Below are 26,385 nucleotides of genomic sequence, written 5' to 3' on the forward strand. Positions count from 1 at the left end.
TACATACATACCATGCATAGAATTGTAAAGGCCTAGGGGGAAAGAGGATCTCAATTCCCCCATGCCTGATGGCAGAGGTGGGTTTTAAGTAGCTTACGAAAGGCAAGGAGGGTGGGGGCAATTCTAATCTCTGGGGGGAGTTAGTTCCAGAGGGCCGGGGCCGCCACAGAGAAGGCTCTTCCCCTGGGTCCCACCAAGCGACATTGTTTAGTTGACGGGACCCAACTGGTCGTTGGGATTCATGCAGCAGAAGGCGGTCCCTGAGATAATCTGGTCCAGTGCCATGAAGGGCTTTATAGGTCATAACCAACACTTTGAATTGTGACTGGAAACTGATCGGCAACCTTGTGTCTCGCTGGAGGAAGGCCATAGAACGAGACAGAGATTATGTGGAAAAATAGGGAGTGTAGAAGAAACATCATTCTTTCTTGTGTGTAAGTTTCATTGTGCTCAATAAATAATGGCTAAAGGGGAAAAAATGGTGCATTACTTTCTGGGCAACCTTTGCAGAAGACCTCCAAGGTCCCTTCCAACATTGTTATTCTGTAGTGCCCTGATCTGCTTGAATTGACACAAATCAAACCATCCCCAGTCTGTATACTCTTCTGCTAGAAGCTGAATCTGCCAAGGTCTTTCCATTGCATAGGAAAGGCTTGTCAGCCTAAAGCCCTCCATCCTTAGAAGGTGTGGTTGAGGAATTATGCTGTTTTCCAAGCTTTCATTGGCCAGGCCTCTGGAGGGAAGCAACACCGACTATATTTAGCTGCTCGCAACTGTGGGAGGAAGCTGAAACAAGGAGCCACTTGTCCTTCTGGTTTTTCTTGCTGCTAAATTCCCCCACCCAGAACCTCTGAGGTTTTCCATCCCCAGAAAAGCAACAAAAAAACAAGGGAGAGAATTTGATTTCGCAGTTCAAAGATGAATTTAATTATTCCCCACCCACCCCGGTTCTCAAAAAACGGATGAGTGCATGTCCCCACTTCTACTAACGGTGATAGTGGGACCTTAAAGGACAGTACAAGCTGGCTTAGTTGCCTTGGAAGAAAATAAATGTTAAGAGTATCCAGGAGGTCCTATTTTATGTGTACAAATCCAGCCCTTGTGCCTAGTTCAGAGTCTCAAAAAGAGATAAATATTTTTTAACAGATTTAAAGTTTAGAACTAAAATATACCGTAGGGAGATGTACACAGTGGAGCTTGGTATGCAAGAATTTATGTATGGCGTACTGGCTCTTTTCAGAGGGAAGGAAAGACAATAGTTTAATTATCATTCAGGATATAGAAAGTCTGAACCTCAGGAAATGCCTAATCCCACATTATGTAGAAGGCTGGGCTGTTTTTCTACTAATCTCATCCAGAACCCTCCACTCCTCTACTCGGCCTCCACTCCTCTAGAATTTGTTACGCAACCACACTTGAGATCCTGGGTTTAGAAAGCTTAAAACTGCGTTGCCTTCAACACGACCTAAGCATAGCTCATAAAATCATCTGCTACAGCATCCTTCCTGTCAATGACTATTTCAACCACAATACACGAGCACACAACAGAAACCTACTTAAAATAAACTGCTCTAAACTCAACTGCAGGAAATACGATTTTAGCAACCGAGTAGTTAATGCCTGGAACTCACTACCTGACTCTGTAGTTTTGTCACCAAACCCCCAAAACTTTCCCCTTAGACTGTCCACTCTTGACCTCTGCCGATTCCTAAGAAGTCAGTAAGGGGCATGCATAAGTACACCAGTGTGCTTTCCATCTCCTGTCCTAATGTTTCCCTCTTATCAGTACCCATCTCTTGTATATTCTGCAGGGCTCTCTGATAGGGGCCTCCCGAAAATTCAAGGGTACAAATTTCAGACACACACACGTTTGAAAATTCAAAACAATGTTCTTTATCACAAAATTCAAAATAAACAAAGCACTCTTTTTGTATTGCAAAGAGCACTCTTCCCAAAACAACCGGGTAGTCTGTACAATTTCCCTTAAGCAGTCATTAAGTACTTAGCTAGCAGCTGTGAAGACACTTCACACCCCTTCTTCTTTCAACGAAGGGAGACACACACTCTGCTTTGGTTTCAAAGGCGTGAAAAAGCAACAAAGTCCAGCAACACAAGATCCCTGACGAACTCCGATCAGATATTCTTCCACAACAGCCAAACCCACATGTTGCTATTTATAGCAGCAGCCCTAATTACTGGAGCCCCACTCAAACACAGGTGGCTTCCCTTATTTCCTGTAATATGTTCTTATTTGGTCTCTTCTACGCATAATTCTGCGCTTACGTGGGTCCAAAATTTCATCATCTGAATCAACGGAAGATAATGGAGATTGACTGCCTGGGCTATGTGCCAAGCCCTCCTCTGCCAAGTCACTCCCACCTTCTTCTTCGTCCGAGGAAACTAAACTCTGAACTGATTCTGTGGGCAATAACACAGGCCTGTGACATGTTGAAGTTTCCCCTGCATCCACCTCCACATTCCCTGGGGCAGGAGCTGGGCCAGAGCCAACCACATTGTATAAAAACAGTGTTATATCTATGTATACTACCAATACATGACAAAATAAATAAATAAGATCATGTGTTCCTTGATGCAGAGGTGGGATTTAGCAGGTTCTGACCAGTTCTGCAGAACTGGTAGTGGAAATTTTGAGTAGTTTGGAGAACCCCTCAGACTGGCCCCACCCTCATCTATTCTCTGCCTCTTGAGTCCCAGTTGATCACTACCAGTGGGTATTGTCACCAGTGTGTCGCTACCAGTTTGGGTGAACCAGTCCGAACCAGGAAGAATCTATCCCTGTTATGCATGTTATACCTCATGATTCTTGACAAATCTACATTTTCTTTTATGTACACTGAGAGCATCTGCACCAAGACAAATTCCTTGTGAGTGCAATCACACTTGCCCAATAAAGAATTCTATTCTATTCCACCGCCACCATTCTGATGGAGAAGTCCTCCACCTTGAAGAGGTATGTCGTCATCCGAGAGGCGGGGCAACAGCTTGAGGGGAAGAGAGCGCGAGAACAGCCGCCCGTCGACCAATGGGAGCCCGCTACGCATTCGCGGCAGGCAGCAAAATGCAGTTGGTTTAAAAAAAAAAAAAGAGGGGGGGAGTTAGAAACGCAACTGGTGCACAAAACGACGAAACACATGGGCGGGAGGGAAATACAGCGAGTGAGAGAGAAAAAAAGAGAGAGGGAGAGAGGCGAGCCAATCGCGAGCCGTAGCCTGGGGACAGGCGTAGCGCGAGCTCGAGCCAGGAAAAGGCGGCCAATGGGTTTCTGGAGGAAGGCGAGCCAATCGGGAGGCGGTTTGGACGCAGGCGCGGTGGAGGGGGAAGCCGAGAGGCGCGCGCCGGGACCCGCCCCCTCCCTCTCCCTCCCTGCCTGCCGCAGTAGTGGCTGAGGGAGCGAGGGCGGCCATTTTGGGAGTCTGGGCAGGGGCGCGGGGTGGGGGAGGGGAGGGAAGCTTCGCGGAGAGACGGCAAAGACAGGCAGAGGCTTCCCTCACACACTCGCTCGCACACGGGCGCAAGATGGCCGGGCGGGAGGCTGCTTCGCGAGCGGCTGCGGCTTTTGCCCCCCCTCAGTTTTTGGGGGTGCTTTTCCCGCCAATCTTCCCGGGCCGAAACCGGCCTCCGGATCGGGACTCTCTGCCGGCCCGGGGTCCCCGAGCTTGTGGGCTGGTGGAGGGTCTCCCGTCCCGGTTGAGGCGCACCCAAGGGCAAGCCTCTGCGGCAAGGCAGCCTCGGCTCTCCCGCCGCCCGTCCGCCTCGGGGATGCCTCCGCTCGACTCGCCTGCTTTCCCTCACCCTCAGGACGGTGAGTATTGCCTCAGCTTGCCGCCCTGCCGTGTCCTTCTCGGTCTCCGCCGCCGCCCTCCACCCTCCGCCATTGTCTCTTTGTCCTTGAGAAGGAAAACAAGATGTCCTTGGACCCGCCTGAGAGATGGCGGGCGGGGGGAGGGAGGAAAGAAAGTCGGCGACAACCCAGCTTCCCTGCCCTTCTTCTCCAATCGGGAATTTAGAAAGACCCGAGCGCCTGGAAAGCGAGAGAGGGGGGTCCCCCCAAAACTAGTTTTCGGGTGGTCAGAGCTTCCCCGCTTTTAGGAATAGGAGCCCGCGCTTCCAAGGGGGGCGTCGAGGGAAGAAAAGGAGCCTGCTCTTCCTCGGATTGGGGTTTTTCCTGGTAGAAAGCAGAGGTGCCCCCTCCCCAAATTTAGTGTTTGTGATGGTGGAGGGCTAGAAGGACTTTTTAGAAGAAAGAGGGATCGATCCCGGCGTCGAAGTGGGATTGTGTGTTGCGTTTTATGGGTCCCCCCTTCTGGATATGAAAAGTCCACATTTGTGGGTGTGGATGCTCTTAAAACAAATTTGTGGGGGCAGTTTGCAGGGAATGAAGAACGTAATGTGGAATTTAAGGTTGGGGGGCTTTTCTCCCCCCCCCCTCTTGTATCGTGGTAAAGAGTCTTTTAAAACGCCCTCTTGTTCCTTTTTGTTTTAAGAGAAACAGCCCCCTCCCCCAAGTTTTGAATTGGGGGTTCCGGCTGAGATTCCTGGTTAGGCGCAAAGCCTGACATATCAAGGAGGTTGATGTCAAACCAGAGCCGCCATTGAACTGCAGTTTTTCCTCCTTTCTTCTCCCCATCTCCCTTATCCAACAGAAATCTAGGGATTATATGCTCCCCCTTCCCTAAATATCAGGGGGTCCATGCAGTTCTTCCCCATGCAGATTTGCAAGGGTCTGGGTGCTGGATTTCTGTAGTTTTTTCTTAGAATAATCGAAGGGCAGGTATCTGAGGGTAGTTTGCTATGGAACTATAGAGGGGGGGGGGGGGTCTGCAGCAAATTGGGACAACACCCTCTTAAAATATTTGGAGCAGGGGAATGAAAGGTATAGTGTGTGATTCCATATACAGGATGTCTGCGACAAAATGTCTCCAGTTCTTTAAAGAGGAGCTGCCCTCCATTGTGATTGAATGAGACAAGAATGAGCAAAGAGCTCTGTTTGTTATTTTTCTTCTTGTAAGAACAAAAGACGCCATGGCTGCCTCTTTCTCTCCAGACAAATTTGTTTTTCTGTATTTGGGTGTTGGCGTTTATCGCAACTGTTTCTCAACTAGGTATGTGGAAACAATTTTCAAAGGAGATTTTGGTTTTTGGTCGATGATAACAAAATTTTAGAAAACATTGAAAGTGAAAGATTCTAATGAAAGTTTAGGATGAAAGGTATGAGGTTTTTTTAAATACGTGCATCTTTTAGCAAGCCAGTTTATCTAATTGAGGAAGCTAAATTGGAACTAGTGTTGATGTGTTAAAAGAACTTAACAGTAGGTAACGAAGTCTACATGAAAACAGTTTTAAAAGTTGAAGAATGTGTCTTTGTGATGTGTTGTATTTGAAGTTTGAATTTTCTGGTATTTTTCTCCTGCAAATTTAATCTTTAAACCGCTTCATTAAGTGAAAGTAAAAGCTTAAATGACTTTTACTTTTTCATTTGTTTCAGGGGTTAATGTTTGGAACTTAACTGTTAAAATGAACATTTGGATGATAGGCTGCCCGTTTTTAAAATGGTTGTGTTAATTTGTCTTTAATGTGTTTATTTTCCTTGGAATCAATATGTAAAATTTCTTAGGCTTTGTAATGTTAAAAATTTATCAGATAAAATTCTGGCATGGATCAATCATTTGATATATATATTTTAATATTAGTAAATACTTTACAATCTTTTGGGGATGTGGCTTTAACTGATTAATCAACCAAAAGCTGCTTTTAATGTACATATTTAAACATCCTATATAGAATAAGCAGTTCTGAGGTTTCACTGAAACTTTAAAGTTATGATTGTAGATTTGAAAGTCTTTTTATATGATTGAAAAAATGTAATACAAACCCAAATGTTAAAAATGGCCAATTTTTTTTTACAAAAAATGAAATTAAAGTGAGGGTAAAATTTAGATACTTCTGTGAATTATAAACTTCACTTTCAAAACAGCTTTATGAAATTTTCTCAGGTGAAATCTCAGTTAATACAGTATAATGTAATTCCATTGCTTCAAACAGAAGTATTTTAAATGTGTGTAACCTTGAAAATAAGAATCTAAACATTTTTGACTTTTCTCATAGTTGCAATTGCATGACTTTTTTTCCCTTAAAGAGATGATAAAAAATATTTCATTAAGCAGAAAACCTGTACAGAAATACTTTTTCATAGTCTGAGAAACTTTAAAAATAGTGCTTAACTTTATAGATAGCACTGACATAATTTTAAGTATTTTATTTAATAGATGTCTGCAAATATTATGAAAATACATTTTTATTAATCAAAATTTGTTTTTCTTTAGGTATTCTATGAATATTTGTCACCTCAATAACAGATGGCTTATAACAGCTGCCTAGAATTTTTTGTAGGTAAGAATTTCACAGCTTTAAAGAAATGTGTCCCTTATCTATAAAACATTTACCCTAAAGAGAAAAAAAATGAAACTTCATTATGATTATATTTATTTGATTAAAGTTGAAAAAATTGGTAAGGTCTTATTGATTTTTCTGTACATATCTCCTGTATACTTGTATTAGAGAATGTAAGCTCCCAGTTGAAACTTGTCTAGACAATTTACATAGAAGAAAATTACTTTCATTTTAAAATGTATTATGATCACGCTTCATATCACTGAAATGAGAAAAGTAGTCATAATACTTGCACAAACAGTATGATCAACTTAAATCCAAAATGTGCATTATAAATACATACATTAGAGCAAGCAAGCGAGAGAGGATATAGAGATAGATGATATAGAGATGGTAAAAACATACATACACATACATACATACATACATACATACATACATACATACACAGAGAGAGAGAGATACACACATGTGTTTGAGGACTTTTCTGTAGTTTTTCCGCTTTAAGTCTTTCGATGTTGATATTGAATGCCATTTTTGACACACACACACACATATATATATATTCTTTTTTAAAGATTTCCCTGACTGATGGAGCTAAAGGAGAACATGGAGCTAAAGGAGAACATGTTTCAGGTATTTTTTAATTTATTATTTGAATAATGCAGATATTCTACATCTTGGTTTCTTTCTAACCTTTATATCTTTAATAGAATCTGCTTAGAATTTGGAATACCCTTCTAAACCTTAAAAATAAAGTATTTTCAATATTACTACAAATTCATTATAATTGTTAAATTTTATAACAATATTTCCAGCACTAGAGATGAAATTAACAATATTTGAAAATGATTACGTTGCTATCATAAAGCAAATGCTCATTGAGTAGCTCATATTAAAGTTAAAGTTATCTTTCATTTTCATAGACATGTTGAAATTTTAACTAAACTTCGTCTATGCTTCTAAACACTGATACTTCCACTTATCCAATTGCTGGTTTCTACAATCCCACTTAGGTATTGCATCATTTTATTAAATTTTATATTAAAATCTGAAGGTCATAAGTCAATTTTGTTCACACAGTCATTTGCTTAATGCAAAATTTACTTTATAATACACCTAGATGCATTTTCCTTTGCACAATCCAGATTTGAACAATAATTGACGATACAAGATATTGTTACGTTATGAACATGGAAAAGAGATGATAGAATTCATTCATAGAGTTTTGTTTCACAATTTGGCTAACACTTGAAAAATTAAAACATAGTTCTTAAAACAAGATGCATGTTTTGCTCAGAAATTGATCAAATTTATATAACTAGTTGTTTAGATCTCCCCTCCTGTTTTTACTAAAACCCAATCCTTTTAAAGTTGTTTAAACTGAGTGACCGTTTTATCAATTTAAGATGTTTGTTTTTGTTTGTTTGTTTGTTTATTTATTTATTTATTTATTAAATTTGTATGCCGCCCCTCTCCGTATATGTTACCTTCAAATGTTGAATCTATCATATTTGCCATATGAGCTACCTGGAAATGTAATAATGAAGTAGAATTATATTAAATTATTAAATATAAAATTCTGATGAAAATAATGCAGTTCTTTATTTTACTAGTAAATAGCTACCAAGGATAGTAGATTAGATTTCATTTCCCTTTACATGGTTTTAACAGAAAACTGGCAAAATATCAACCCTTGTGTCATTTTTAGGACAAACCATATAGACTTAGAATAAATTTTGAGAATAGGTAATTCATATATTTTTACCCTCTTTTCTCATTTTCAGAGTTCTAGAACATGCCCATTGCACATCATCATTCAGGCTAGAACAAACATTTAAATTTAAATTTTCCTGCTACTGCTCCAGATACGTTGAAACAATAAGTTTCATCATTTTAATTGATGACATTTGCAAATTTTCTTTATTTTTGCCAAAATTAAATTATAAAACACCTTATGGAGTTTTTTTTTAAATTAAATGTAATTTCTACAAAAGTAATGAATGTTGTAAAAGGTGCAACAGGATATTTCAGTGTCAAGAATCAAAACGATTAATTTCTACATTTAAAGAAATTGGAAAATCTTAGCTCTCACTTAAATCTCTTTAGAATTGTGAATCATTATAGCATTCTGGGTTAATTCCCTTGGCAAGTATTGTGGCATTAAAAAATATCTAACACTTTTTCATGCTCTAATTGAGGATAAGTATCAGTATATGAAATGATTATGTTTATTGCATCTACTAGTTGCTAGCATAACAAATTCTGTTTATTGGGAAGGTTATGTATGTCAATGCTAAAAAAACAACAGTATGAAAATCTGGAGACTATTTTTGAAAAATCATCTAACTGTACAATGTGTTTCTTTTGAAATGTATTATATAGTCCACTACATGATGAGGTCAGATTAATAAAATATTTCACTCTAAAGTTAAAATGATGGAATGTAAAGACAACCATCACCACTACCTCCCCCGAAAGAAAAGCTGTTTTATTTGCAGTATCCCAAAATGTTTGATGTGGGATTTTCTTCAGATAAAATATGCCTAGGAAAATGATATGGAACTTTTAATGAAAATACATCTGTTAAGTCAATCCAGAATTGACTTTGCTAATTTATGCATATTAGAATTTTTTCAAATTGGAAACATACATATTCTGTAAGAATTCCTGATAATATTGAGATTTAAATGTGAAGAAATAGAGGTAACTCATTATAGTATTGCCTGAACATGTGTAAGTAAAGTGTGAATCCCCCCCCCATTGAATGAAATAATATGAAGGAAATTAGGTAATCAGATGCTAAATACTTAAGTAGCTGAGAAATTCTAAAATTTATCATCTTTCCAGCATGTATTAGCTTCCTATCTTCTATATTAAGTTTCAAAATTATAGATAGAATATTTCACCTTGGAGACTTCTGAACGTTGTAATAGTCCACAGTTTCCAAAATTATTAGTTACCATGGCACTTTAAGAATTCTGGTACTTTTGGTCCAATACATATAGCAGTTCCAAGATTTTTCTTGGAATTTAACAATCTTACTAAATTTAGAATTTAGCAACAGTGATACAGGTTTATTAAATTCATTCTGGATTTTGAAAGATGTCAAATAGTGTTGTATAACTTTAGATTTACACTTAGTTAATAATAACTTTCCTATTAAGCTAATCCCCTCAAAGAATTTATTCTTTTACAGAATTTAAAATATTTAAAATATTCAACTTACAGAGTGGGTATTGTGCTGTGATTATGCTGTTGGACTAGAAACCAGAGATTGACCGTGAAGCTCATTGGGTGGTTTTGGGCCAATCTCATTCTCAGCCCAACCAACTTCAGAGTGTTGCTGATTTGGGAACAAATAGGAGTGAACTCTTAAATACGCTCTCTTGGAATACGCATCTAATAAACCTGAACTGATTACCTAAATGTGCATTTCAAAAGATTTAAATATTGATTGGTTGTATTTAAAGTCTAGCTGCATTGTTAACACTCTGAAGTAAGTAAAAATGGAAAAAAAAATAGTCCCAGGACTTACACAGCACATGACATTCATAATCTATTCATGTTTGTACTTTGCTATTGTCCAAAGAACACTTGGGTTCTCCTCGCATTAAGAAACGATTATATATGGATATAAAGGTAGTGAGACTTGCCCTAGGGCTGTCCTATGAGTAATCATTATTGTACTAGTGGTACGTGGATTGATGTGTGATAAAAAAAATTTCTGTTGCCAGATAGTATGATAGGACAAGGGATAAGAAAGTAAATAAGGAAGCTCTAAGTCACAGACTTTCACAAAAAAGCCCTATTGTACATTGGATTCATAATGCATAAGTTGTAAGTCTGCTTGAGAAATCACGCAGCAACTTTATGCTTTAGTTGTGAACATAATCTTAGTATACTAAGCATTCAATGAAATTACATTTTTTCTGAATAAATATAGATAGGAATTTATTGGTAATTAATTTATTAAACAAAAGATATTTAACTTTTCTCTCCAGGTACATTGAGCTGATTCCATAAAATACCTGAATCTGTATGGTGTACTGGTAAGTTGCTGTCTCAATATATTACTATGATTGCTTTTGTAACTGTGTTTCAGCATGTTTTGTAGAAAAGAATAAAATTACAAATCTCTATTAATTAAATGAGTCATGCTTCCAGGATAATTTTCATAGACTCAATCCATAATATTCTTGGAGGAAATTACTCTGCTGTCATTAGGGAAATTTGTATGTTTTAACAAATTTTCAGATATTATAATAAAAATATACCTCTCTGAATCTACCATATTGGTGAGAAGGAATTTGCTTAACCCTCTTTAGTTTCTTTTTTAATTGATTGCCTGCCATTTTTTTCATGTAAAGTATGCTAAATTTTGGTTGAAAGTAGTTTGCTCCAAGAAAAGCATTACCTGCTCCTGTTAATTGTACAATCACTTGAACAAGTTAATTTTGAAAGTAATTAGATATCTAACTTATAGTCTGTCGTCACCTGTCTAAAATTGTTGAAAGATCTGTTTTACCATCTCCAGGGTTATCTATAATTCTCCTATAGAATGGGACTGGAATTAATTTTTAATGTTCATTGAGATACATAGAATTTAAAGCTCCTACTTTTCAGAATGTGGCATCTGTGATCATATAAAAGTTCTAATACTATCACTGTAATAACAGACATTTTCTAAAAAGAAATATGCTAGCTGGTTTTGTAAAATCTATTTAGTGTTAGGGGCAAGACCATGTTATTTAATACAATGTTTTTAAAAATTGCTACATTTTTCTTTGGTCAGCAGAACCTCTTGATTAAAAATTATGCTAGTGTTTTGTGGTATATGTTTAATATGATATTACCACCGGTGTATATCTGGATTCTAGGAAAATTCTTTATAAATCAGGTCATCTCATTGAAGGATAGCATTTGAGTGCAATAGATACTTCAGTTTGTTCTGTTGAGTAAACATTTTTCTAGAGTTATTAACTATTCTCAGAAAGCCAAGTTGGGTAATTCCTCCAAAATCCTGAATCTGAATTTGTATATTATGGTATGGTGAAATCATACTTTATATAAACACTTCTCAACACTTAAAAATTGTAAGAAGGGTAATGTTCAAGCAGTTGATATATTATTTATAGTAAATTTGAAGACTTGAAAGTTTCAGTTTACCTTACTCTTACCTAGAGTTTTTCTGCACTTCCCAATAATTGAGAACTACAGTTCTGTATACAGTATTGCATTGTTCAGATCAGCCTTACTCCACCCAGTTACCATTGGTTGCTTGGCAGTTAAAATACAGTGGTGACTATATCTTCAGTAATATGGAGAGCACTAACTGGAAAACAGTTAGAGTCTAGACTAACCAACTCGGTTGATTTAGTAGTTTTTGTACAGAAAGTTAAGCTTCATTTGCTTAACAACAGGATTCTACTTCTGAAAAGGTTTAGGACATAGGAGAGGAATACCCAGTCCTCCAAATATTACTATGCAATTTTAGCAACTATCATATTGGGTTTAGCTATTTGGCTTGATGGTAATTCTGTTTGAACAACACTGTGAAAGCCACAGTATCCCAGTATTGCAATAAACTGGTTATTTGAAAGTACCATTCAACTTAGCAGGATATACTGGAATTACAAATATGAACTATAATTTATTATATCAGGACATGTCTCTTGATTAATTTTGTTGGAGATTTTAATTCAAGATGATCTGAGCTATGTAATAGATGTATGACTTTTATGCATTGATATGGCATGCTAGAAACAAAACAAGAACTAGAAATGTTTAAAAATGTAAAAATTTGACTGCATAATCAGTTTTATGGGACAACATATAAAAGGACAAACCAGTGATGAAAGATGGAAATATTTTATATGCACCATCAACTAAAAGATGCTTATTTTATAAATATCCCTTTCTGTTTAACGGAAATATGTTTAAACAGTAACTTACCAAGATAATAATGATTTCACGTTACAGGTTCCCATTGCATTCTGATTAATTTCAATGCTGAGATTCCAACAAAAATGTTTTTTATTTGTTGTTCCAGAGTTCTATAACCAATAACAAATGTTGATATGAATTAAGTCCCATATGGCAATGCTGTAGTCTTTTTTGGCATGCTGTCAACAAAACATATTTACTATGAATTTTTAGTTATATTTTAGCTGTGGTAAACAACCAGCAATCGCATAGCACTGGGCCAGATCTTAGGTTGATGTACATGAAATGTTTCTCTTAAAATATGTATCCTCTCTTCTGTAAACAGTTCATTATAGGGATGCTTAAAAAAAAGTGAAGGTTAAAATAACAATGTTGGTTCCTTAACCAAAAAATTCACATGATTTGTAAATAGTAAGACCACATCTTTCATACAACAGAACTGTTAAAATGGGAATAGGTAGTCCTTTAAAACACAAATCAGTTTTCTTCTCATTTGTTCCATATTTCTTCCTCTTTTTGACTTTCACTAAACAACCCCTGCCCCATTGGGTGATCATTCTTTACCAGATTTTCTTCAGTGTTTTCAAAAATGGCAGAACTTCCAATACTGTATTCCAGAAAGATTCTTAAAAATTCAGGGAGATTTTCTGAGCTGTGTCTACATTGAAAGTAGCCCATATTGAACTGTATAACACAAAGAAACAACAGGAGTTGATCAAATGAAATACATCATAATTTTTTGTATTATGTAATAAAATATTTTATGATAACTTTTATGCCATCAATGTTTATAAAATTTGTCAAATTTCAATTGTATGGAATCCATAGGTTCCAGGTTTTGGACTCTAAGTTAGCCCATTTGATGTACCAGTACTTTGGTTCAAAAATAGTAGCTCTACTGTGCACTATTTTTCCCCAGTCAAGACACAAGAGTTTCAGTTGTATAAAATCTCTCTAGAAAAACCTTGTTTGCTTACCTTGTTCCTTATTGAAGAACATCCTATGACCACCATAGTTCTTCAACAACTAATGGCAAAACCTTAATGAGTGTTTATCTCAACACTTTGCAAAAGTGGTAATAAGACTTAAATGAGCTAAAAGACTTAAACTAAAAGCTTAAGACTGAAATTAGTTTGTTTTCTAAAAATACTACTTTGGGCTAACTAAAATTCTGAAATTCTTAAAATTGACAGATTTTCTAAGCAGCAAATAATTGGGATTTAGATTATCTCATTTTTAGGAAATTGCATATTAAATACAGCTTAGAATACTTGGTACCATCCATTTAAATAATTAATTTTGAATTTTTTACTCATAATATCACCCCACCGTACAATTTGTTCATTTATTGAACAAAAGCTTTAAATATCGAGACTGTTATATTAACATGCATTATCAGGACACCTGGCCAATTATAAAATTTAAGCATTAAGCATTATTTATGAAAAAATATTTCACACAAAAATTTGTGGAGTTCAACAGGAATGAATTTGTATAACGGGTCCTGCCGTGTTTATTCTGTTGTTACATGTTACACAGTCTAAATCATTGAGGTTTAAAAACATTGGTTTTGTAGAAATTGATCACTTCTGACATTTCCTTTTGGATTAATATAACTGAGTTATGGGAAAATACTAGTTAAATTCACCTTAAAAATTGAAAAGGGCAACTATTCAAAATTTGTACTTATTTATGTCTGAGATGTCCAGTTTGTTAATGTATCTCTGATACATTTGAGAGTCCAGTTGGTTAACATATCTCTGGATTGTGGTGTTTTCATAGAAGTAGAATTGGATTCAGTGTCATTTGTGGTACAGGCACTTCAATTGGATAGTACCCAAATATAGAATATAAATAATATATTTCTGTTGATAATTATATTTAAAATACCTTAATTTGAATGTTTTTGTGGTTGGACTCTTTATTAAATCATTGGCATATGCTATATAGTTTTTGGAATAATAACAAAAGCCATCAAGTATTCTCAGCTCAACTCAATTCTTTACTTTTTAGTAGTAGTGGTTTTTCTTCTTCCCCTTTGATCTTCTTTTGTTAACCATCAAACATTTTGTTGGACTTCTAGTCATTGCAAAAACTAAATGGTTTTGACTTGGATGAGTTTAAATTTAACAAATCTATGTTATCAATATTCCTTTTTGTTTGAAACAGTTGAAAATAATTTATATATTAGCATGGAATGAGGAGAATGATTAAGATAGGTGCAAGGAATCCAACATGCCTTTAAGATACTTGGTTGCAGCAAAATGATGGCTTGGCTTTATGCTATGCTGCTGCGTATACAGTACAATGTAATGATAGGTAGTGGTTAAAAAAATGGGAGGTTCTTGGTATAACCAATAAAGGGATGACATGTTCTTGAGCCAATCCCTATGAATTCTCAATTCCTAGTTTCCCATTTTTTATTTTGATAGCTACATTTGGAATGCATCATGAATAAACCATTCCCTAACTTTTCTAGGTGTTAACAGTTCTATCACTCATAGTTTGTGAGAAAGAAATTTCTTCATTTTTGAAGCTTTTTTGGAAACTCGATTTCAAGAAAATGTTGACTGACTTGAAATAGGTCTTAGGCATTGATTTTGGCAGATCTACTGAAATTGTCCAGTAATTGTTAAGTATTCCACAGGCAATCTCCTCCCCTCAGATAAGCATATTTGATGCTACTTCATCTGTTGGATTCTGCCCCTAGAATGAAACCAGATGGGGATAATTAAGTTCTGGTTAAGAAGGGACAAGAAAATAATGAGGCTACAATGTCATTTTGATTAAACAAGCCAAGCTACATAGAATTGAACCTGAAATAATGTAACTTTCAGGTGGTAAGGCATACTTTGGGGAGAATAAGATAATTTATTATTAGGAATTTTATGCAAGTCTTTTGCTTACATAAACCAGAATAAAAGAATCTTAAGTTAGAAATAAACTGAGATAACTTTGCATACAATCAGTTTTATTTTCTAATAAAATTACTTGTTTAGTACTTTTCCTTAGGCTTTTCTTTTGGACACCTGTTAAATCTTTAGCAGGAGAGCTATCTATTGGTTTCTCAATAGTGCTACATTGCTTGCAAAAGTAATTAATAAAAGTAATTAATATATTGGAGGCATTGAAGCCTCCATTGAAATTCCAGAAGTCATACCTGTTTGCTTTGGATTTTTTCTAAACTTGTTTCTACTTTCGACAGAAAGCAGGGAAATGTACTGACATTAATTATTGTTAAAACATTATTTCAATAATTATTAATCTCGATATTGATTTAGCTTTTTACAATGTGTTGAAAATATTTTCAAATATGCTCATATATGACAGTTAAAAATGTTGATTATTTTAAATTTAAGGATAAATTTATCTGCATTCCAACAGCATTTTCTTTTAATTTTTTTTTATAAAGAGTCCAGAGAAAGGAAGAAACTCAAAGGGAGACAACGATTACCAAATCAAGATGGCAGTTCCACTGCTGAGAGATTCAGAAAGTGAACTAGTGCATGATTGCTGAGTATGCCCTTCCAAGAAAGGGATTCTTTAACATGGACTACGATTGTCTAACCTACAGAAGATTTGAGCCAATTGTAATCTTATATTCTGTTTCTTATTTTTATAAAATCTGTGTTTACAGACTCTTGGGATTAGCATTCAGTTGGGGATGAAGAGCTGGAAGGGGCTGATCAAATTTTTCAAACAGGAATGTATAAAAATGTCTGCCCTGTTTAATTGGCACAAGTGAATTGCTGTTTAAATAAAAGTGTTTTTTCCATATTTATTCTTGTTTGTCATCTTTTGGGTTGAAACATTATTATATGATTTGTTGGTATCAATGGGAACTGATTATTGAATGAGCTCAGTACTTTCACCAACTATTTCAAATCTTTAAATGATTCCTTAGTTTGCCTTTTCAGTAAGATTATATACATAAGATGAGTTTTTATGTTCTGTATTATGCATTGGTGCAATTCTGAGAAGGATACACATCTAATGATGTGTTTTCTGTGGATCTATGGATGGGCCCTATGGTCTGGACCTTTCTAAGGCTAGTTTTTCATGAATCTGAAAATTGACACCTGCTTTTCTGAATATTTGTATTCTTAGATTTTCTCATTGTTGTATGTGGGTTTGATCATATATAACAAGACTACTTGGTTTACTGTTGATACAAGTGTCCAAAGCTTTTGTGGTGTTGCTACATTGATGTTCCAGTTCATTAAGAGTTGGATAAAGAACTTAGCCAAAATCTTTTATTCAGTTGTCTTGCGTTCTCCATAAAAATTAATCTTACCATCTTTACTACATTTATTAAAATGTTTTAAACTGTCCATTCCAATTGCTGCATACAAGATTTATTTTAGTGACATATTGATGTACAAAAAATATTGATGAGAATGTATCTAAAATACAACATTAATGTGTGATGTTGACTTTATTGACAGGAGTTATCATGCTTTTGAAGTATTGGATAGTTGGCCATTTATGCCATCTTTAGATGTGTCTGCTTCATTGTTGGCTTAATTCTAGGCTAATGGAATTTCCTGTATATCTAATTTTATTTTTAAAACTGGTATGAATAATGATAAATCTCCAATTAGACAACTGTGCTAAGTACTTTGCTATCAGATTGTTCACTTAAGGTGATTTGGACCTTTTTTTGGACCAACATAATATGAAGAAATGACAAATGATGGCTACAATAAGTAGTAAAATTTGTAATTCATTTTGATTGTCTTTGGCTCCAGATCAAGACCTTTGTCCAGATATTAAGGGTCATAAAACCCTAAAACTTCAAGAATGGAAATGGCTAAGACAGAATGCTTGTTTTATCTGTGCTCATGAGTTGCAAGCGATTTGGCTAATATTGATATTTGGCGCTGTGGTTCCGCTTGTGCGCAAAAATCGTTATAATTTCGCTACATCCCAAGATCAGTTTATGGTCTTCGTGTAGACCAGTTGACATGGGTTTCTTTATCAACCATCTTGGTACCAAATGACCTAAACACAATGGATCTGATTTTGCCACTTCCAGATGGAACCACTAGGGAGGCGCCAATGAGTTTTGAGGGGCTGATACATCAAATTTTCGTTTCTATTTGGAATTATCCTACAATTAATGGCTTAGAACCAACGGATTGCCATTATCAAGTAGACCCATTGAAAAGGATGACTTCTACTGAAATTTCCCATTGGGGTGCTCGCCAACCCGTATACCCTACCAACGCTCACCCAGGAGCCCCAAGTCCCATTTTCCTTCTCCCCCAAAATGGCCTTTTGTGCCACCACTTCCTGTCCAGGGAGGAAGTCCTTTTAATCCAAGGACACAAATTGTAAGCCAGCCCTTTTTTTTTCCCAACAAAGGCAACCAATCATGTCTCTCTTGGCTTAGAAAGGGTGTCTGAACCAGATGGGGAGACAAGTTGCCCCCTCCACAGATGGGAGTTGGCTGGAGAGATAGTAGTGATGGGGAGGAAGCTCCCTTTGGATGGAGGCTCCCTTCTCTCTCTCTCTTTTTTTGGGTGGAAATGAAGGGGTGGGTCTATGGTGCATCACCTGAGTTGTGGGGTAAATGTAGAGAGTGTCAATCAAAGGCAGAGCTCAGAGCTGGGAAGAAAGCTCTAGATGGCGGCTGTGCCTTGGAGAGCGCGCTGAGCCTCCTGCCTTCCCCCCCTCCCTCTCCCTCCGCCACTTTTGCGCAACTTTGTGCAACTTTTGGGCGTCCTCGGGGGGCTCCTGCGGCCCCTGGGCTCGTGTGGAGGAGGGTGCGAGGGGGATCGTGCGTTTTTCGGGCAGAAAAGGAGCTTTAGAGGGGGACTCTTTTTTCCCCCCTCTCCCTTCGCCTTGGTTAGAAAGAAGCAGCCCAGGTCGTTGTTTTTCCCAGCTTGGAAGCCATGGCGCACCTCCATTTTTGTGCGCTCTCCTAATGAGCTTTTTCCTCCGGATCTTTTTTTTTCCCCCTTAAATTTTCCTTTAATGATCGCCGAGGGCGATTAAAGAATCGCGGGATCCCCTGGATTTAATTTCTTTTTTAAAAGAAAGCGGATTTCTTTTCTCTTTTTTTTCTCCCCTCCGTTGCGCTTGGAACGTTCGGCAGCGAATGTTTTCCCACGATTAGGACCCGGGATTTTGGAGCTGGCGCTGGAGCCTGGCTCAGGTAGGTGGGCGATGGGGATCATTTTTAGGGGGGGTTTGGCCCCTTTTTCAAGACTTCGGGGTTTTTTCCCCTTTCGACCGATTTTCAACGATCCCGGAATGACGCAATGATAATCTTCCAGGGTTACTTCGGGAAAGTTTTGCAGGATGCTCCCCAGGGCTGTGTCTCCTTCGCGTTTTTTTTGGTTTTGTTTTTAAAAAGAAAAATAGATATATATTTTTTTGTTTTTACCGTGCTGATGTCCCCCTTCTGTATTATTGTTCGCAGCGTCGGGACTTTTTGTTCTTGCTGTTGAAAACCTGAAAGCAAAAGTGGGAGCTTACCTTTCTTTCAACTTTTGACAGTAAATACCTGGGCACAGGACTTCAGCCCAAATCCAGCCATCCTTCTACCTTTCCTTTAATATTTTAAGAATTGAAAGATGTTAAGAAATACGGACAAAAGCCAAGGAGAGGAGGGTTCAGTCCACAGCCATGCATCGAGGTATGATCTCTCAACTGTTATTTTTTTTTAATTATTCTGAGCAACTGTTAACCTTTTGACAGCTTTGGCTTACCATCATTGATAATAGAAATAAATATATTTCAGTGCTTTTGATTCTTTTCTTATGAAATGACCTTGAAACTGTTAATATGCCACACCCTGTTTTTTTTTCTTTTTTCTTTTTTGATAACAATTTCTGAAACTTGTGGTGTGAGTGAAAGAGGCCCCAAGCTCTACTTAAAAAGCAAGGCACCTTTACACAGATGGAACCCTGTATATTATGCAGTTTCAGCTGCTAAATGTTGCTTTTTGAGGGGTTTTGTGCTGTGAAAAATGACCTTGTTCCCACTGCTGCATTGCACCATTTTATATACAAGGGATTTTTTTTCTTTGAAGAATTTGTGGAGTTTAAACTTCAAGTTGAAGGCCTGACAGAAGCCTAATGGTATTTGCAAATCAGAAACTACAGAAAGTTTTATGAATGAAAAAATGTTTATTTTAAAATAAAAAAAAGAATGTGTGTGTTTGCTTGATCCTCCTTGCTTGTATATTCAGTTCGGGATAAGGAACTTTGATACTATTTCAGCATTTTAGGATATTTTAGGATACTGTGTTTCCAAGTTTTCTCATTGATGGGATTTGTTTATATTTTACCAAAAGATGTTATCTTAAGACATAATTTATTGGAATCTTAGGTTCTGTGCATGTCTTTTAAATGCATATTTTGATGCTGATATTTATAAGGAAAGCAAAGGGACTTTTATTTCTGTTTTTATATTATATTGACCATTCTTTGATGGAAGCTAATTGTTATTTTATGAGAATTCTAATATTTTTGCAATGTGTTTATCGATCTTTTTCTGGCTTATTGGTATCCCTTTCAGGTTTGGGAATATTTTTATAATTATAAAATACACATGATACTTTATAAGGTTTGTTTATCAATGCATTATATACATTACCATTTGAAATATGCCTTTTGCCAGGAAAGACTTTGACCTAACAAGTACAATGGAAGAGGGCACATACATTTTAAAATCTATATGGATTGCCCCCTGATTTTTGGATGCTGGAGAAGCAGCTTTGATTCTCAGAAAAAAGACAAAAAGGAACTTGTTTTTTTTTAAATTGCTTAATTTTCAGATCTTTGAAGCTCAACTCCAAAAGACAGTGGTAAAAATCAAATTGCTGACCTTGTTAAAAAGTTGGTTTTGAAATTAGCATGCCAGTATCCACATTAAAAGAACATCATTTATTTTCTTTTTTTACAAATTGAAGGAAGAGATTCAACATTGATGAGAACAGCTATCTATTACAAACAACAGGACTGAATTGAATGAAAAGAGATTAATTTAACCAGATCTTTTACATCATCCCCCCCCCCCAAGTCTCTTGGGTATATTATTTGCATAGTATCCACACTTGAAGTTTTACTTTCTTGGTAATAAAGGAGTACTACATCAAGCAAAATGTTAACACACAACCAAATTAAAATGAGACACACAGCTCACATTAACATAACTCAGCTTTGCTAGAAAGTTTCTGTTGTAAAGCTTGTTTTCAGAATTGCAGCTACTCTTCATACTGTGTAAAATGAACCTTTTTTTAAAAGAGAGGGAGTTAAAGATGTATTTGTGCAGGAATTATTTTAGCAAGACATCCTTGAAGTTCTGTGTACACTGCATTTGAAACTTCCTGTTTGCAAGGCTGGGGGCAGAACAGCACCTAAATCCATTTGTGACATCATTTGTTTGAGATGAAATTGAAGTTGGGTGCGGGCCAGATATACTTAAAAGATGGGTGTAACAAATGTAAATTTTAGGGGAAAACCTTTTCTTTGCCCCTCACACTCAAATAAACAACCATTCTAAGTGCCTCCCTCTTGCTTATAAATACAAACATCTATTGTACAAATAACCCATTCTTCCTGGGAGTACTTAGATCAGATATGCTTTATTGAAGTAAAACTTCCATTAACTTTCCCACCTACCCATTTCACAGCTTCAAATGATAAATCTGGGTATTGGTGCCTGGAATACCTCTTATCATTCAAATAGTACTAATGGGGAAAAAATCACATTGTATACCTTGCTGAGGTGAGCCTCACATCCATGTTCATCTATAACAGGGATGTCACATGCTGGTCAAGTCCAGCCCTGGTTTAGCAAAGGGGAAAAACGTGATATTACTCATGGTGACAATGTTGTTGTCAGTTTTGACACTTCTGATCTACAACCTGGTATGTTACAAATGGTCAAAATTAATTCTTTTTCTAATCCTGGAAGATAGTTTTAAATAACTCAGCATGACCAAGCCTTTTCACTTAAATTTAAATATGGCAGGAAATATTGCAAGTGAAACATCTGAGATAGTCCATCAAGAATTTTGAAGTTGTTTTTTTTTAAAAATGCCATTACTTTTCTTCCAAAACAGAATTCATGTTCAAAATGGAATGTACCAAGTCATAAATAAAAGGATGGAAAGCCTCCACTCAAAAGGAAATGTTTTTAGGATGCTTCATTAAAGCCACATGAACACATTTGTACCATTAATGGATTGCATTTCTATATCACTTTCTAGTGGTGCTTTTTCTGAGGGGGTTATCGTCAGTGGTGGGCTACTGCCGGAATGGCTAATTCCGCACAATTCCGCGATTGGCACGTGAACGTGGGATCGAGCGCAATTCTGCTTCCCGCACCTATGCAGGTAGCAAAATCCCACATAGGGACGCACATAAGAGTGCATTTTGGCAAGCTTTTTTGCTTCCCACCTGCGCGGGAAGTAAAATTGCGCTCAATCCCGCATTTGCGTGCCAGAGCCCCGGACCTATGTACAATTAGCCGTTCCGGCCGGAGTCCACCACTGGTTACAATGTAAAATGCACAATGGAAGCATGGTAACATTGAAGAGCAGGAAGCAATCCTCAATTAAAACTCTTTGTGCAGCCTTTGCAAGGGGCACACCCCAATGGGGCTGGCCTTGTGAGCGTGCTGCCCCTTGGTGCGTTAATCAAAGTTCTAATTAAAACCAAGATTTTCACTTGCTCCAAAAAGTGAGAAGGATGCCCATATGTATTGTCATAGCAAAGAGGTTCTGTAAATAAGGAGCTTCTGCTAGAAATATATAACCCTCAGATATGACAAGTATTGACCTCTCCATATTTCTGTAAAGGTTTGGGCTAGAAATTGTATCCAAGCATTCACCCCAGACTACATTCTCATTTTCACCCTCAAACAAATCTTTTAAGCTCTAAGTCTGAACTTGGTATGGATTTGCAGTTAGCGTAACTGGCCCGGCCCATGCCATAGTAACTAGTGTTGGGTCAGATTTATTTATTTTTATTTATTTATTAGATTTGTATGCCGCCCCTCTCCATAGACTCAGGGCGGTTCACAGCAATAACAAGAACAATGTAAGAACAAATCTAATAATTTTAAAACACTAAAAACCCTATTATTAAGAGCAAACAAACACACAAACATTCCATGTATAAACTGTATAGGCCCGGGGGAGATGTATCAGTTCCCCCATGCCTGACGGCAGAGATGGGTCTTAAGAACTTTACGAAAGGCAATGAGGGTCGGGGCAGTTCTAATCTCCGAGGGGAGCTGGTTCCAGAGGGTCGGGGCCACCACAGAGAAGGCTCTTCTCCTGGGTCCCGCCAAATGACATTGCTTAGTCGACGGGACCTGGAGAAGGCCAACTCTGTGGGACTTAACCGGTCGCTGGGATTTGTGCGGCAGAAGGCGGTCCCGATGCCTTGGACTGGGCTAAGCATAAGATGATAAGGACTCTCCCATTCGGGTTATATGAAGGGATAAGGTCTTTTGTTTTTCTCTGCTTCTCCACCCATTGGGGAATACCTTGAGACAATGTAGGGTCGAACCCTGGCTGCTAAATGCATGCTCATCTCCCAATTAAGATCCTTGGGGTAGTCTCCTGCAAGCACTTTCCGCTGCCAGCTTCACATTCAATCAGCCCTGGCTCCTACTAAATGCACAACCAGTGGCAGCCATTTTATGAAGCAAGCTTAGCACAAAGGAGGATTAGTTCAAGTGGGAGGCGAAGACCCAGGCAGGCAGAGGAGGAGAGGGTGAGGATTTGGAGACACAAGGATTGCTGAGGTTCTACCCCGATGGCAGCTGTTTCTCTAGGGTGGGGGGAATGGAGGATGAACGAAAAGCAGAAAGCATTAGGCATTTTCACTGCAGGGCTGGATTGTCACAAAATGGCTGTTCCTTTGTGCCGCAGAGGCTGACAGACACATACTGCATTGCACTGTGTACTTTTTTTTTCTTTTCTTTTTTTTAAAAAGGAAAAAAAACCTCAGCAGGAAGTTGGTGGAGAGTTCAAAGGCCATTTTGGGTTGGACGCAGGCTGTGGTTGGCTGCCGTCTCACTTGTTAACAGGCGGGTCCGGAGATGCTGCGGTCCTGCCTTCGAGATGACGTCTCCTCCCTTGCGCCTCCCCTGCACATCCAGCCCCCCCTCCCTCTTGGCTAGGGGTGCTTTTCTGCTTGCTCAGGCAGCCAGAGAGATTGAGAGAGAGAGAAAAGGCAAGCAAGCCGCTGCCAGCCCTGAGCTTGGGAGAGGGAAAGAAAGCAGCTGAAGGATTAGCAATCCATGCAAATTTATTTGTGCCTTCTTTTTGTCCAGGGGGATTGTGGCGGGGTGGGGGAGGGGTTCGCTTTGAAAAACGAGCCCCTGTCCTCGTCAGCTGCCAAAATGATCAAGCCAGGCTAAATTACAGAAGGATTGTGAAAGAACAGCACAGAAAGTGTATAATTTGCCAGGTCAAATCTGGATTAAATAGCACCAACATTTTTATTAAGAATATTTACGCAATGAAGAAATGGATTAGAATGTTTTGAAGACCCGGGCTTCGGAAATGCCCTTTTCTCCTGAGGCACGGATCATTTCCTGCAGGAATAATGGAAAAAATTCACACACACATTCACAGACACACTCAAGTAGGCAGACTCGAAGACGTCTAAACTGGTTTAGTCCTCAAAAGCTTTAGCTGCAGTTCAGCCCATACATTTCTGTGCATGATTTCCTCCTGTGATATCTTGTTCTAACACTTAGGGTGGGTGACAGCTCGCTGCTTTGTAAGTCAACAAGGTTCATCTCCCTCCCCCCCCACCCTTCTTGCCCATTTAGGAGATTTACCATAAAAGGCAGGAGGGAGATGTCTCACCTTTTAGTATGTGTGATTGTTGGAAAGGGAGAAGGAAGAAGGACGATATTCAAGGGGCAAATGTGCATAAGAGGGAGGATAGATTCCATTCCCTATCATCTGGAGTATCTGGATAGTTGGATGAGTGTTCGGATGAAGCAAAGTTTATAGAGAGAGGACATTAAAAAGTAGAAAACTTTGCAGACAACTTCGGCATTTTATCTTGGAAGCTTTTATCTCAGAAATGCTCTTGACACTTGCTGTTTTAATTAATATTTTCTTTAACCGATTTCCTGAAAGAAATATTTGGGTCCAAACCATGATGTAGTTTCAAACAGCCTGGGTTTTGTGGCTCGACACACAAGGATTTGTAGTACAGTTTTTAATATTGTGCTTAATATTGTGCTAATTCCAAAGTATTCTGCCAAATTGAATCTCAGTGCTCCTGCAGAAATGTTGAGTTGATTTCAAAGCAACAGCAAATCTCTTCCTGTGTACATTTTAGCAAGACAATCTTCAAAAAAAAAATCATTTAACTAAGAGGAATGAGTTCTGGAATTTATTTATTTTATTGATTGATTGATTTTGTCCAATACACAATGAGGGTTTTAGTGGGTATACACATAGTAAAATACACAATGAAGGTTATAGAGGATATACTCATAGTAAAATATATCTAAGAAAGAAGAGAAGATATAGGAATAAAATGCTGAAAGACTACTTTTATCGTCTTTGCTCTTATGATTTCCCTAAAAAAAAAATCTGCTCTAGCTAGCTTATATTATTTGGAGTTCAGTTCTAAGCTCTCTTAATTTTTCAAACCAGGTGTTATTCCACAATTTTGTCATTTTGGTTGAAGTTGATAGAATCCGTAGTCCAGCTTGCACAGAAAGCACTTAGAAGATGGGGAAATCTGTTCTAAAATGCAGGTCTTTTTGCTTCAACTCAGTTTTCATCTGTTTTACATCTCTTTGAAATGTTTCTTTCTTTAAAAAATGATTTTTCTGAAAGGGGGTACATTTATTTTTGGCAGATTGATTTTCAAAACTCTACAAAAAGCATTTATATTGCATGAGGTGGTTTGAGCCTTTTAGCTATTTTGGATTACAATTTTCATATTGCCCTGAAATGGACTGTACGGGCTGTAATTGATGGAAATGGTAGGATTTATGGCTATGCTGAAAAACTCCCTTACAAAAAGAATTAAAAGGAAACAAAAATCCTGGTGTATTTCAACACCATCCTGATTTGGTTTCAAGTGACACTGTTTCTTTTCAACCTTTTAAATGTTACTTTGTGTATTTTTCCCTTTTGCTTTATTTAATTGTTTTAGTGCTGTTTGAAAAAAAGTTTTCCAGAAACTAGCATTTCTCACCGATATCCACAGGGAGAAAAAAAAATGGTTAAAACAAAACAAGTATAAAGTAGATTCAAAGTAGCCTATTTGTTCTGAAATTGAAATCACCCCCCTTCCTCCAACAGCTCTCCTGTGTTTTGAGAAGTTGAATTGAGGTCCCAAGACTATGGGATTTCCGGGAGATCTTAGTCATGGGATGGGACATTCCTGGTGTCATTTATCCTCATCGCACATCAAACCCAGGCCATTCAATATTTTTTTTGAAATAACAAACTAGCATGCAATGCATCAAGTTGGGTTTGATATTTCATGGATGCAGGATTGGAAATAGAAACTTTGATACATATCTACATACTGATTGCACAGTTTGAAATATAGCTGCCTTCTGGAGATAGTTTTACTATTGATTAATGAGTGCGATAGAAAGCAGGATAGATTATCCAGGGGAAATTTGGAGAAGGATATATTTGCTAAAGGTTGATTTTAAAAACAAACGTAACTACACCCAATTCCCAAAGCTAAGGAATCCACAACACATTGTGCTAAGTCATGGAATGAAGTCATTGAACCATAATTGGTTGGTCTTATACAACATCTCACAAATGGTTGAATTGCCGTCACAGATGAAGCCAAACGGGGCATCTCTTTGGCAGTGATGGATGTGGTTTGTTACAAGAAAACAGCTGTGCTGTGGGTGGGTTGAGCTAAATTTGATGGAGGGTTTTGCAGAACAAAGCTTGGACAAAAGTCCTCTGGTTGACAACCCGCCCACCCACTCCCAACTTTGTGGGGAATTTCCAGAGATGTTCATGCTTAGAAGAATAAGATAATCAATTTGATTCTGAGCTCCGAGGAA

At 37.6% G+C, this 26,385-nt stretch overlaps 1 protein-coding gene across 4 annotated transcripts in view; it reads left to right on the forward strand.

Moving 5' to 3' along the window:
• The first annotated feature begins 17,960 nt into the window (after window positions 1-17,960).
• Window positions 17,961-26,385, forward strand: part of CHD2 (chromodomain helicase DNA binding protein 2) — a 94,495-nt gene continuing 86,070 nt past the window's right edge. For 3 of the 4 annotated variants that reach the window (XM_070763514.1, XM_070763516.1, XM_070763517.1), the window contains exons 1-2: window positions 17,961-18,514; window positions 18,859-18,997. In XM_070763514.1, coding sequence (XP_070619615.1) covers window positions 18,936-18,997 — 62 coding nt within the window. In that variant the 5' untranslated portion in view covers window positions 17,961-18,514; window positions 18,859-18,935. Of the gene's footprint in view, window positions 18,515-18,849; window positions 18,998-26,385 lie in introns of those variants that run through there. The other variant, XM_070763515.1, reaches the window with a different exon arrangement.

This window comes from Erythrolamprus reginae, chromosome 10, assembly GCF_031021105.1.
Source record: "Erythrolamprus reginae isolate rEryReg1 chromosome 10, rEryReg1.hap1, whole genome shotgun sequence".
In the NCBI taxonomy this organism is placed as follows: domain Eukaryota; kingdom Metazoa; phylum Chordata; class Lepidosauria; order Squamata; family Dipsadidae; genus Erythrolamprus; species Erythrolamprus reginae.